This window comes from Alexandromys fortis, unplaced genomic scaffold (genome assembly GCF_014885135.2).
Source record: "Alexandromys fortis isolate MF-2015 unplaced genomic scaffold, M_Fortis_MF-2015_v1.1 scaffold_9, whole genome shotgun sequence".
NCBI classification, from domain to species: Eukaryota; Metazoa; Chordata; class Mammalia; order Rodentia; family Cricetidae; genus Alexandromys; species Alexandromys fortis.
Window position 1 is genome coordinate 20573258 of NW_026067892.1, and position 13495 is coordinate 20586752.

At 53.1% G+C, this 13495-nt stretch overlaps 1 protein-coding gene across 3 annotated transcripts in view; it reads right to left on the bottom strand.

The window, feature by feature from the left end:
• Positions 1 to 1343: 1343 nt before the first annotated feature.
• The window catches only part of Dnajb12 (DnaJ heat shock protein family (Hsp40) member B12), a 22348-nt gene continuing 10196 nt past the window's right edge, over positions 1344 to 13495 (bottom strand). The window contains exons 2-9 of one of the 3 annotated variants that reach the window (XM_050140067.1): positions 11034 to 11214; positions 9880 to 10025; positions 8042 to 8227; positions 7876 to 7955; positions 6396 to 6505; positions 4932 to 5104; positions 4177 to 4274; positions 1344 to 3114 (exon numbers count right to left, since the gene is read on the bottom strand). In XM_050140067.1, the coding sequence (XP_049996024.1) occupies positions 3085 to 3114; positions 4177 to 4274; positions 4932 to 5104; positions 6396 to 6505; positions 7876 to 7955; positions 8042 to 8227; positions 9880 to 10025; positions 11034 to 11214 (1004 nt within the window). In that variant the 3' untranslated portion in view covers positions 1344 to 3084. Of the gene's footprint in view, positions 3115 to 4124; positions 4275 to 4931; positions 5105 to 6395; positions 6506 to 7875; positions 7956 to 8041; positions 8228 to 9879; positions 10026 to 11033; positions 11215 to 13495 lie in introns of all 3 variants that reach the window. The other 2 variants (XM_050140087.1, XM_050140078.1) reach the window with 2 other exon arrangements.

The window sequence follows — 13495 nt, forward strand, 5'->3', positions numbered from 1 at the left end:
CATCACCCCTAATCCTAGCACTCTGGAGGTGGAGGCAGGAGAATTAGGAGTTCAAGGGGTACACGAAACCTGTCTCAAAAAGAAAGTCAAAATCCTAAGAAGCCCCAGATACATTACCCATAATTCCCAGCACCAGGGAAACACAGGCAGGAAGCTGACTACTGCAAATTGAAAGCCAGCCTGTTCTACACAGTGAGTTTCATGGCAGCCAGGGCTAGAGAGTGACTCTATCTCATAAAACCCAAACTAAACCTAACCCACATGGTCATGTCAAACACAGTGATTTAGTTCCAGTGACTGTCTGCAGAGTGGTCATTTTGCTAGGCTTCCAAACAGGCAAACACACAATTCCCAGAAGCCCCTTGACACCTTCTGGCAAGTCTGTTTCCAGTTCTGGGAAATGGGCTGACTCCCACTTACAGAGTGAGGCTTGAGAGGGAATTCTGAGCAGGTCCTGAACCAATGTCAAATGTCGGAACTCCCGCACACCTGCCCGAGACAGCCAGGTGACGTGATTGTCTGGCAGAGATTAGGCCAGGTGCCTGTTCCTTGTCCTTCGGAGCCCCTGTCCCGGACCTGAGCAGGGCGGATCTAGGAGATAGCGGGCAGGTCCCTGAGGCCCAGAAGGGCTTTTCTTGCCGCCTGACAGGGGGAGGAGCGGCCGGCTGAAAGCCTCTTTTTTGCTGCAGATGGATGGTGTCCCACCCCTTCTGGCTCCCTGAGCTGTTTAGTTAGTACGGGAGGGTGGGGGATAGGAAGCTGGCTGTCCCTTCTGCCAAGTGCAGCTAACAAGTGGCAGCTTGCAGGCCGGGGCAGGCTGCGGTGACCCTGCTGGGGACAGCCAATGAGCTCCCGGGCTGCAGTGGCACCACCAGGCAGCCTGCCTGCCTTTGGCTGGCGTGCAAGCGGGAGGGGCCTGGGCCCGCCACTCAGTGCTGGCGGCCCTGTCTCCGGGAGGCCGGGCAGATCTGCGGCTCACTCACCCTTGGAGCCTGAGGCTGCCTCAGTGTTAGCTTTTCCCACCTCCCAGGGAGAGGAGACTGTGGGAGAGAAGATGGTGGACCAGAGATGGCAAGACTCACTTGGGAATTTCCCGCATATCCCAGATCAGGAGTGGGCTCCAGCCCAGGCCAGTGACAGGAAAAACAGAAGGTGTAAAGGGGTGATGGGCAGGTCCCCATCTAGGATTGATGGCTGGGGCACCATGTTCTTCAGCCCCACAGTCATCTGAGCTCCATATCCTTTGTCTGCAGCTCCTGAGGAGCAGGCTGGATGGTGTCCTTAGCAACTGGTGGGAGCTCTATGCCCCAATCTCCTGCTCAATGCATACCCACCACTGCCAATGACATAATAAACATATATTTATAGATGTACAATATCAGAACTCTAATTCAAGAAATACAGCTTCTCAGGGGATCCTTTAGGATCTATGTTCTTATTGCACATGGCTCAGCCCCTCTAGGGACAGGTACCAAGACCAGACTGTTGGGGTGGTGGAGGCAGAGCACCAGGACCACTGTGGGCGGGGTACTCTGGTCTGTGCCCAGTTCTCATCATTTCTCCGGGCCAGGGTGGCCACTTCATTGCAGGGTGGGACCTTGTTTTAAAAAGAAACCAGATTTGACATTCCTAACCAAACTTCCTTTACCAGCAAGAATCCTATTTGTTAGGGATTGAATTATAGAGACCCTGGGGGGACAGATGCCACCTCTGGGCTGGCAGCTTGGGGAAGTAAGGCTTTGGAAGACGGCAGGTGCAGTGCCTCATCCACTGCCACAGGAAAACAGAAATGGCGGTTCCCAAAGGCCCAGGATAACCGTGGGAGTAGACTAAACTCCCTCCTGCCCTGGCAGCAATGGCTGTTTTGAGAAAATTCCGCATCTGAAGGGGAAAGCCATTCTGGTTGTCGTGGAGTCTTCATCCAGTGACTAAAGGTCTGGTAGAGTCTGCTGTGGAAGTAGAGACAGGCGCCCACAGGCAACGGGCTCCTCTTCACAGGCTCGGCTGCACCTGGGTCCTGGCTCAACTCCCGCATGAAGAGCCTTCTGGAGTTCTTGGTGCACAACTTAGAGAGAACCTGTTGGCAATGGTGGAGCTGTGCCGTGGCACCTGTAAGGCAAACCCACCTGGGGACTTGGGTGGGGAAGAGGTATGGGTAGGGGGACTGGCTGCAGGGCTCCTGGGCACTAGGGCCAAGAGTCCACCTGAGGCTGCCAGGAGGAGGCAGCGTGAGGAGCTGGCCTCACACCAGTAGGGCCATCTGGGGTCTCTGCCATGGCCCAATACTGACCACCTATCTATCTCCAGGGGTACCTTTCTCTGCCCCCAGCCTGGTCCCCTCTACCTTAACCTTAAGCCTGGTGACCTTTGGAAGTTTCCTATGGATTTATACCACCATGATTACTGCTGCCATCAAAGCCAGGCTGTGGCTAAGGGTGACTGACGCTAAGAGCATCTGACTTGACTTTCTGTGTGTGGTAGGCACGGCTACTGTCTAACTTTTGAAAACCAGGCTGCCTTCTTACTTAAACAGACCTCATTTTCTAAAACATGGAAGAAATCAACTAGACATCTTAACCCAATCCCTGCACAGTTAAAAAAGACTTTATATATATATATATCTTTATATATGTCTATTTACATATAAATAGATATATATACATACGTATGCATTTCTAAATTACATTCTCTGGAACTCTCTCCTCTCTATTCCTTGGCTCATGCCTCTGCCTGGCTTCTCCTGTAAGGTGACTGGTGCTGGCTTCCTGGGAGAGGGGGAGGAGAGACAGTGGGGAGTCCCCTCCCCCAGTCCTTCCCCACAGACATTTGCTGCAAGTTTTACATTCTACTTTCGTTGCCATGGTTTCTGTATCCTAGGAGCCGGCGATGTGGAGCTTCTTGCCAGCCTGGGAGGGGAGGAAGCAGCCCTGCAGCAGGCTTTCTTTCTTTCTGTCCGTCCTAAGAGCTTTCTGCAGTCACTGCTGAGAGAGGGCAGCTGGGCGGTGTTCGGCCTCTAGTTCCACTTTTTTTTCCTGTGTATGTCTTTCCTTAAATATATAGTCCATCACCTTGGCTCAGTGTGTGTCACCAAATATTCTCCAGGGATTTCATAGTCTGGGGAAAAGAGGGAGACAGTTAGGTGAGGAGCTGTAGCAGGCACCTCCAGCTCAACCCCACGTGCGAGCAGCTGGCCCTGCCCAAGCCCTGTGCCACCCGTGTGATGAGCTGCTCCAGAGCTGACATTGGCTAGCGAGTGGCCTTGGAGCAGTCTGCAGCTGGCTGTGTGTCCAGGGGACACAGACAGAGGAGGGGGTAGGCAGGGTACCTATGCAAAGAACTGGCTCTGCCCACACTCTGCTGGGCTTGAGCCAGGCTACCCACTCCGGGAACTGGGAACTGAGCCCATAGCCCACTTGCTGGAGAAGGGGTGGAGGGGGTGGGGTGCCCGTTAACAGCAACTTTCACTTTTCCCCACCCCTCCTGTGCTCAGTGGCTGCTTTTGACCCTGAACTTGTGACCTTTTGTTCCCTTCCTCCAGACCACAGCTGAGATGCTGGGTGGGGCCGGATGCTCGTGGCTCCTAGGCTCCCAGGTGCAGAGCACTGAAGTGAGGGCCTCAGATACCCCCAGAGAGGGAGTGGTCAGAGGCCCACAGCCCTCTCCTGCCTGTGGATGGGCTGGTTCATTTTGCTCCATTTCCTCCTGCCTGGAACGAGGGGGAGATGGGCTCCTGGCCACTAACCCCCATGGATTTCCCTGTTTTCAGTGACCCAGTACTATGTGATAGCAAAGGCAATAAAAGCTTAGGCTTGGGAAAGGGATGAGGTGGCTTGATCATTGGAGTAGGTAAAGGAACCAGAAGGGCCTTTGCCTTTTGGGTATCCCTGTCCTGGATTCATGAGGAGGGTTAAGGCAGAACAGGGTGACTGGAGAGCTGCCACAGGCCTCAGTTTTCCAAGGTGCCCAGGGCCTTCTCTGGAGGAGGCTGGAGGTGTCAGGATGTGAAGAGTCTCTGCTATCATTACCAGGCTCCCCCCCCCCCCCCCCCCCCCCCGCTTTCCTCTGCTCATGACCAAGGCCAAGGCTGCCAGGAATTGCAGCAAAGAAGCAGTCCTGGCTCATACTTGGACCTGGTGCTGCGCTGGCCCAGAACTATCCATGCAGGGAGGCCTGCACCTCTGACAGTCGACTGCAGCTCGGGGTGCCCATCTTCTGTGCTCTGTGGTACATGTCTGTGTCACCAAAGTAGCGGGCCCGGTACAGCAAGCCTTCCTCTGCAAAGAAACGGGGCAAGGTCAGCGCTCCAAGACCTCCTGGGGTTTACCTGCCTGAGCCGGTGGTGAAAGACAGGACCAGGAGCTGGGGCAGGGCCGGTCTCCCAGCAGGGGAGAACCTGAACAAGAGACTGAGCTGCCCCTTGGGAAGAGAGGTGACAGAGGCACTCTCCCACAGAACACAAGGAGGCTAGCCAAGGAGAAAACCTATGTCGTATACCTTGTCGTATAGTCCTGGCGTCCCACAGAAAGACCAGGGGCATACAGGATCTGTGCATGGCCAAGGGTGTCCAATCTGTCTCTTACACACTCACCTCTAGCAACTACAACAGGCACCAGTGACCCATGATGACCTCAATGAAGTCATCAATTGGCCCTGGGCTTATAGCCCCAGGGGAAGCCAGGAGTGGAGTTCAAGTCTTGGCAGTAAGGCGGCTGGCACAGGACAATGCCAGGTGCCGGGTTTTCCTATTCTCAGGCACAGTTCCTGGCTGCCCTCTCCAGCTATCACCAGCGCTGCTACTCCCACCCGCCCATGCTTGAGAACACAGACGAGTATCCCCAGGTACACACTTGCACACACGCGTGCACATAGGCGCAGACACGAACACATGCACACATATACAAACACACACATGCACACACACGCGCACTTACTCTGCTGCTTTTCCTTCCAGCAGTTGTTGCGGAGGTTGGCAATATAATCATCTTCCACATTCCGTTCCACGGTCTTGAGGTTGGAGCCCGTGTATTCTTCGGAAAAGGTGTCTGCCACATAGTACGTGACGCTCAGGTGGTCAGTGACTCGCTTGTGGACATGGCCCACCGACCTGACCAGAAACACAGCAGGCACAAAGTGGGCAGCTGGAAGGGTGATGGCCCGGTGGCAGGAGGTGCCACACAGGCCACAGGGACAGCTGGCTCCCCAAAATGAAGGTCTGCAGCGAAGGCGGAACGCCCTCTGCTGCACGAAGAGTCCAGCCTATGGAAACCCCACCTTTAGGTGCTCTGCTGAGAACTGGGGCATGTGGGAGAAGTCCTGAGGAGAGGTCCGGGAAGCTGCTCTTGGCAAGGGTGTGGGCTCTGTCTTTCCTGTCTCTAAGCTCAGGGACGTCCAGGGCCTGCCTGGAGTTCTGAGTCCCAGGTTGAAATGAGAGCACAGAGCTGTGTCTGTCTCTAAATGGTGTGGGTGAGCATGGGTTGGGAGCTCATATTCAACTCCACAAGAGAAACCAAAAAGGAACAGAATGTCAGAAGAAGCTGTAGCCACAGGATCTGCGGGCAGCAAGAGAAGCCTTGACACCCAGCAGGAGCCACTGCTCCAGGGAGGCAGCCCCAGCTGCTGGAGAAGGGTTGCACCTGGCTCCAGGCAAGCTGTACTGGTGAAGGAGCAGAGGCCAACTCTGCCCCCTGCTGGCTGAGGGAGCCTGCCGGGGCCTTGGCAGTGGGCGGGCCAAGGGATCAGAGCTAAGGGCTTGCGGGAGCAGAAGCTGAGAAGCCACTGTTCCTGGCACTAGGAAAAGACAGGCGTTGACACCTCTGAGGGTCAGCTCACTCACTCAAGCTGACCGCTGGCCTGGCCGTTGAGAGCGCGTAGCCACTCAACAGACATTGCTGAGCTCGTCCAGTGGGCGAGGCATCTCACACGTGTTACTAATTCCTCCAAGTAGATGGACGCTATTGTTTCCATTTTACAGATGAGGGAACCAAGGTTACATGACTCACCTGGGGTCACAGCTCTCAATGCAGAACCAGGATGTAAGCCACCCCCCTCTGAAGGACTAAACCCCTGTTCTTTCTTAGGGATTCAAACAGACTGTAAATAAGAGTAGAGGGCCTCTCAGGGTCAGCAAAGGTAGGAACCGTGGTGGGAAGTCATGCTTATAAAATCACGCAGGACAGTGTGTCGCCTCGAGGAGGGGCCCGGAACTTCTTTGGTGTTTTCTGAGGGGTCATGAGCCTCAAAAGTCTAAGGGGCTAGGCTCAGACAGTGTGCTTCTGGACCTAAGCCAGCTTTCTCTGCTATGCGTGGGTACCTGCTAGATCAGGGTGGGAAGGTGGAGCTCTGGTGAGGACCGAGTTCCCCTATGGTGCTGGGCTGGCCCAGGGACATGTACTCACGGTCTCGGGCTCAGGCTGTAGGGTGGGCTGGATACCATGAGCTGGCTGAGCGCTGACACCAGGATGAGAATGAGGATGGGCATCAGCTGGACAAACACTCCGAGCCCGCCCTGGAGGAAGAACGGCTGACGGTCAGAGCTCCCCAGCATAACGGCACCTGTGATGCCCTCCCTCCCTCCCATAGTTCTCTCCCAGGGCAGAAGATCCTCCACAGGGCAGCTTTTCCAGAAAAAGACAAAGCAAGCAGTGGCGAGCACATGGTGTGTGCAGACAGTCAAGAAAGAACAACCACCAGCGACTGTCAGTGGCTGGAAGGGAGGCAGGCCGGAGAGAGACCTTCACAGTCTGTATCTTTTTTGAATTGTGAGCCACACAAATACACCGCCGATAGAAAAGCAGCGAATTAAAGGGTTGGGACGCAGTCTGTGGTATGCAGCTTTTCTAGCACGAACAAGGCCTTGGGTTTGATTCGTAGAACAAAAACAAGACAACTAAAAATAAATTCATTATATTAAATCGTGATTTTAAAACCTCTTCTGTATGTTAGATATAAAGACATGCCTATAATCCTAACACTCGGGAGGCAGAGACAGGAGAATAGCTGAAAGTTGGCGTCCCAGACCAGCCATGGATACATAGCAAAATTCTGTCTCAACCAAAAGTAGAGCTGGGCATGGTGGCACTCAGCAGAGGCAGGCAGATCTCTGAGTTCCAGACAAGCAGTCTACATAGCAAGTTATAGGCCAGCCAGAGTGACCTGACAGACCGAGATTCTGTCTCAGAAAACAAAACTAAAACCAAACCAAAACCAAGCCCACCCCCAACGAAACAGATGTGCTAGGCGTGGCGCCTCAGACGTATTCCCAGGTTTTGGAAGGTAGAGGTGGGGATATCAAGAGTTCACGGTTGTTTTCAACTGCAGGGGAAATCCTAGGAGAGAGGGGGAAAGAGAGGAGGAGGAACGGGAAGAGAGGGAGGAGAGAGAGAGAGAGAGGTGAGGGAGCGGGAGGGAGAGAGCGGTGAGGGGGGATGAGGGGAGGGATGGAGAGAGAGGTGAGGGAGAATGGGGGGAGCACACAAGCCTGTGTCCCTCTGTTTAACTGTCTTCACTTGTTGACGGCAGTGTTTGGGTCTCAGCCAGCTAGCTGCCTGTGTTGATCTGAGGCATGCCAAATGTGTCTGAAACACTGCCTAGTTATAAAGCATGCCACTTTCTAGAAGGCTGAGCACCCACGCAGGCCTTTTGGTTCCTCTCATGACGTTTGCTCAGAAAATGTTACCTCAGCCTTAAGAACAAACCGACTCACAAAAATTCTGTCCTATCCGCCCCAAGCTGTTATGCAACAGGAGTGTGGCTCCCTCTGGTGTCCCTTAGCAGAATGGCACCGGGACGGCAGAAAGATGGATCCTTGGCTTCAGAGTATAATTAGGAGGATGAAGAGTCCCTTCTTTAGGGCTACTCCCCTGGTGGGTCACTCACATCACCCTGGTTCTCCCTGCGGTCCTGCCTCTGCTGGTAGGTGTATCGCATTCGGCCATTGCTGTAGACATGGACATTACCTGCAAGGTGGAAGTCCTGAGTCAGGGGCTACCGCTTCCAGACCCCACCGTCTACCCCAGCACGAGCTGGCGGCTTGTGGACTTACTGGAAGGAAAGCCACCACCAAAGAACATATTAAAGAGGTCTTCAGGGGAGATGTCGGCTTCAAAGCCTCGGTGGAAGTCCCCGTGGCCATGGCCGTGCCGAGCAGCCTGGCTCTTGTCGTCACCAAACTGGTCGTACTGTTTCCTTTTCTCTGGGTTGCTGAGTACGGCGTATGCCGTGCCGATGGCTGGAAGGGGTGAAAAGATCAGGCCTTAGTCGGCTGGGTGTGGGTGGGGCCCCGATACAGCCAAGAACTTGCTTCCTTCAGGTCTTGGGGACGGGGAGGGGGGGACTTAGGGGCAGAGACAACCAGACCATTGAGCAAGCATTGGGGAGCAGGTGATCAGGAGCACCCCTAAGCAAGTCTGTAGTATGGGCTGTGAGGAGCACTAACACTCAAGCTCCCTTTATCATTCATTCACTCATTCATTCATTCATTCATTCATTCATTCAGGGTCCCCACTATATCCCCTAGACTGCCAGAATTGTCCAGGAACTTGGTAAGTAGCCTAGGTTGCCCCCCAACACTTTATTCTCTTGCCTCTGTGTTGGGGTTGTAGGCATGATCTACACACCTGTTTCAGGTGTGTCTGGCTCGAGTACTTTCGCACTGCACACTCTCACCTGTGGGGCGCCCGAGTCAGGGTAATACAACCTGAAGTCAGAGTGTGACCCAAAATAGCAGACCTGAGGCCCTTTGCTGTAAACAGAGGAGCAGCAGGCGCTCAACCCTCTGCTTTCTCGTGGAGACTCCTGTGTGTCTGATAATGTGGCCAGGATGAGGCTGCTCTCCCCAAGGCCCAGGCCCCAGCTGCTGTTTTCTGCTTGGCACTGGGGCTTCCTCGCCAGTGCTCCCAGGGCAGAAGGTCAGCGCCTCCCAGATCCTGCTTCCCCTCTGCTCCCCAACTCACAGCAGTGGGCTACAGACTCGTTTCAGAGCTTACAGCCCTGCACAGGAGGACAGAATCCTCTTTTCCCATCTGACAAGGCAGAATCACTGTCGCAGGCTTCCTACTCTACTACAGCTCTGACCCGGTCCTACACAACAAGGCTCAGTCACCACACCATTCCCCGAAGGGGACAGTACCCAGGGACCAAAAAAATGCAAGGCCCTTGCAACACAGGGCTGGCACGGAGGCAGTGCACACGAGTGCCAGAGAGGGGCAGAGATGAAACTCCAGGTGCATAAAGGATGGCTTACGGCTTTGGACAGAGGTGACATACCCATTCCAAAGACCAACGGGCTCTGGGGTCAGAAGACGCTCTGTCCCCAGTGCAGGCCCAGGGCAGGTCGTGGGAGTGACACAGACAAGTGTCCTGAAGAAGTCTTCCATTACAGGGTGCCCTGTGCCTCAGGACACAGGCCAGGAGTCTGCTCCTGCCCCCGTATGGTGTGACTCTGGAGAAGCCACCAGAACTCTGCTCCTGTCCTCAGTGCAGTGTGACTCTGGAGAAGCCACCAGAGTTCTTCCTGGCTCCTCCACTGGAACCCAGAAAATGAAGGGGAGGCAGGGTTGGCACTGTGTGAGACTCTGCAGCCTACGTGGCTAGAGGTGTCTACTGGAACCTTCTGAGGGAACAGTTATGGGATTGGAATTACACCTGAGACTACTTTCTTCTTCCCTCCACCCTGATGTCTTGGGAAAGCTGCCTTGGTCCTGTATTATCAGACAGGAGATAAAAACACCAGAACACTTGGGCACGGTGGTACACACTTTTAATCCCAACACTTCAGAGGCTGAGGCAGAGGGATTGCTGCAAGTGCCAGGCCAGCCCAATCTACATAGGAAGACAAGCATACTAACAAACAAAACCTCAAAGACCCCAGGGCTGGCTTACCTTTGAAGGCTTCGGTGGCACCAGGTGCATGGTTCTTGTCTGGATGGAATTTGAGGGCCAGTTTGCGGTAGGCCTTCTTCAGGTCCTCGTCCGAGGCACTTCTGCTCACCCCTAGGATCTCGTAGTAATCTTTACACTGCTTGACCCTGGAACAGGGAGAAGAGTGTGACAGGGAGCCTGAGGTGAGGTGTGGGAACAAGCAGTGTATGGCACACAGCTCAGGGCAGGTGTGGGGGACCAGAGCCGGGTCAGCTGTCTGACTCGAGGGGCAAGGGAGCCACAGGGAGTTCCTTGGCATGGGGAACTGGTCAGGGCCTGCTGGAAACACCATAAATACACTTAGGACTTCACAGTGGCAGCTGCTGTCTTTGGCCAGGTGGGCATCCATTGCCTGCAGTGGCTCCCTTGCTGGAAGCTGCTTTGGAAGGACCATGAGTGTCCATCAGCCAAGGGCAGATGCGTCTTGCTGACAGCAATGGCAGGCGTCTGCTCATTCCATGCACAGGACCCTGAGGAAATGCTGCTTCTGTTGCAACATGCCTCCTCCCTGGGTCTTTGGGATTCCTCATTGGCATTCTCTAGGAGTCTGCTTCTGTTAGCTACAGCTGGTGGATACAAGCTGGATTGGACAAACCACTTGGTCACACTTACTCACACTCAGCTTGCCTGCCAGAAGGTGTGAACTCGACCTCAGAAGGTCTCTGAGGTTAGCTGGTGGGAGGAGGAGGGTTGGGAGGGCCTAGTCCTGAGAGGTCCTGGCTGGTGGTGTCAGGCCCAGAAGAGCGTCACTCTGCAGGGCTGCCCGCCTTGGTGGCATAGCTCTGCCTTTGCCTCCTGCCCACAGGCTCTGCTCTAAAAAGGCCTTTGTTGGGGGTGGGGGTGGGGGTAGAATCTGGAGGGCAAGATGGCCATGTCTTTGTGTGACACACAGAACTGTGGGAGGCCTAGGGCTGGTGGCCAAGGGCAGAGGAACGCATGGGTCAGCAATGTCTCCAGTCTGGACTGTCAGCAGCTGTGGTGCTGTGTGCGTGGTGAGGTCCTGGCTCCCACCATGTAGGAAATGAGGCCGGACCTCCTCCATCTTCCAAGACTCTTCCAGGTCACAGGATGAAGGGAGGAAGGCCCTTCCCAGCCCCCTACCCCATGGCCTCTACCTTTTCACAGCTGCCACTTGCTCTGAGGTGTAGCCCTTGGCGCTCTCTCCTCCTCCGGCCTCGCCGTTGGCTGAGGGGGTTTCGGTCCCGCCTGCCTTCCTGTGGGTGGTATGGGATGTGTCTGTGGGTTGGGGTTGGTCACCAGCAGACTGTGCCTTCTGATTGAGAGACTCAATCAGATCTGTGAAGGAAAAAGAAGCCACTGAGGTGTCACTTGGCAGGTCTGTCCTGTTGAGCCCGACCCCTCCCTCTGTCCCACTCACCACCCTTCCAGCAAACCACTGCTCTCCTGAGGTGGACCTGTTCTTTTAGGGGCTGCGGTTCTCCAGAATAGAATAGTATAGATTTTAAAATATTTGCACTATTAAATTTATTAACAGATCCATGTGATTCATATAAATGAAGTAATCACCTTCCTTATTTTCAGATATTTTGCTTACATACGCGTTTATTTTCTTTCTCAATAAGTAAAACAAACAAACAGATAACAAAAACCAACAAAAAAAGAGGAATGGGTGGGTGGTGTACACCTTTAATTCCAACATCCTGAGGCAAAGGAAGGAGCAAGGGGGTCTCCCTGAGTTTAAGGCTAGGCTGGTGAACGTGGTGAATTCTAGGCCACCAGGCCCACAGTGAGACTCCACTAAAACAAACATCAATCCAAAGAAACCCCACATTCACACCCTATAACAAGCCACTGGGTGAGATTGGCTCGGCAGGAAGATGAGCCCACACCAACCCTAAGGACCTGAACTAGATTCCCAGAGCCCAGACGGAGGAAGACCAACTCCTGCAGGCTGGCCTCTCATTTCTGCATGCAAATCCCACACACACACACACACACACACACACACAGAGAGAGAGAGAGAGAGAGAGAGAAAGAATGAATGAGAGACAGCCAGCCTGCCAGAGAGGAGGGAGAGGAGAGCAAGCACAGTGGGGCATGGGAGCATATGCTCTGAGTTCCAGGCCAGCTAGGGATACACAGTAAGACCCTGTCTGAAACAAATAAACAAATAAATAAAATAAAAATTAAATAAAAGCACATTCAAGAATGACTAATGAACCCAACAGTATTTGATCTAGAATTCAGTCACTTTTACTGTTTTGTTGTTGTTTGTTTTTAGACAGGATCTTGCTATGTAGGCCAGACTGGTCTCAAATTTCACCACCCTCCTGCCTCAGCTTCCCAAGCGCTGCGGTGCCAACTTGATGCCACCCTGGTATTTCTTTCAATGTGCTTGTTTGTTTTACTAGGCTTTTTGTTCTCTTAGGAATCGTTCTTCTCCTGCTGGAATTGGGATCCGCACCCCCTCCCTCTCCCAGCACTGCACCACACTCTCTAGGGCTACTTCCTGTTGTGTTTTCTCTTTTATGCGATTCTTTAAAATGCTTTAATAGTGCCGGGCAGTGGTGGTGCCCAACTTTAATCCCAGCACTCGGGAGGCAGGCAGATCTCTGTGAGTTCAAGGCCAGCCTGGTCTACAGAGAGAGTCCCAGGACAGCCAGGACTGTTACACAGAGAAACCCTGTCGAGAAAAACAACAAAACAAAACAAAAGAATATTAAATCTGAGGCTGGGCGGTGGTGGCTTATGCTTTTTTTAAAAAATACTTATTTATTATGCACACAATATTCTGTCTGTGTGTATGCCTGAAGGCCAGAAGAGGGCACCAGACCTCATTACAGATGGTTGTGAGCCACCATGTGGTTGCCGGGAACTGAACTCAGGACCTTTGGAAGAGCAGGCCATGCTCTTAGCCACTGAGCCGTCTCTCCAGCCCCGTGGCTCATGCTTTTAACCCCAGTACTTGGAAGGCAGATCTCTATGAGTTCGAGGCCAGCTTGAGATCTGGTCTACAGAGTGAGTTCCAGGACAGTCAGGGCTACCTGGAGAAAAAACCAAACCAAGACAACACAACACAACAACAACAAACCCCTACTTTAATAGTAAATGAATATTATTTGTGCAAAGCTAACACTAAGTCCAAGTTAATTGTTTCCTAGTCCAAATGTTTGCTTATTTACACAGGGCATCAGAATTATAAGCTGTTCAATATTCCTAGTTTAGATTTAATAGTAGTAATTCCTTTTAGCTGAAAACAGTAGTTTTTCCTTTATTATGGTAAAATAGAAAATTCACCATCTTAACCCTTTGTGTATAGGCCGAGGTCACCCAGGGACGCCTTCCGCAGTTACTCTCCACACCATTTTTGAGACCCTATCTCAAACCCTATCTCAAAAATGGCTAACTGGTTGGCCGGAGGACCCCACTTGACCCCCACCCCATCTTCCAGCACAGGAAGAGTATAACCCAGCCTGGGCTTGGTTAGTTGTTGGGGGCCTCATTCTTTTTGTCTTTCTTTCTTTCTTTCTTTCTTTCTTTCTTTCTTTCTTTCTTTCTTTCTTTCTTTCTTTCTTTTTCTGTCTGTCTGTCTGTCTGTCTGTCTGTCTGTCTGTCT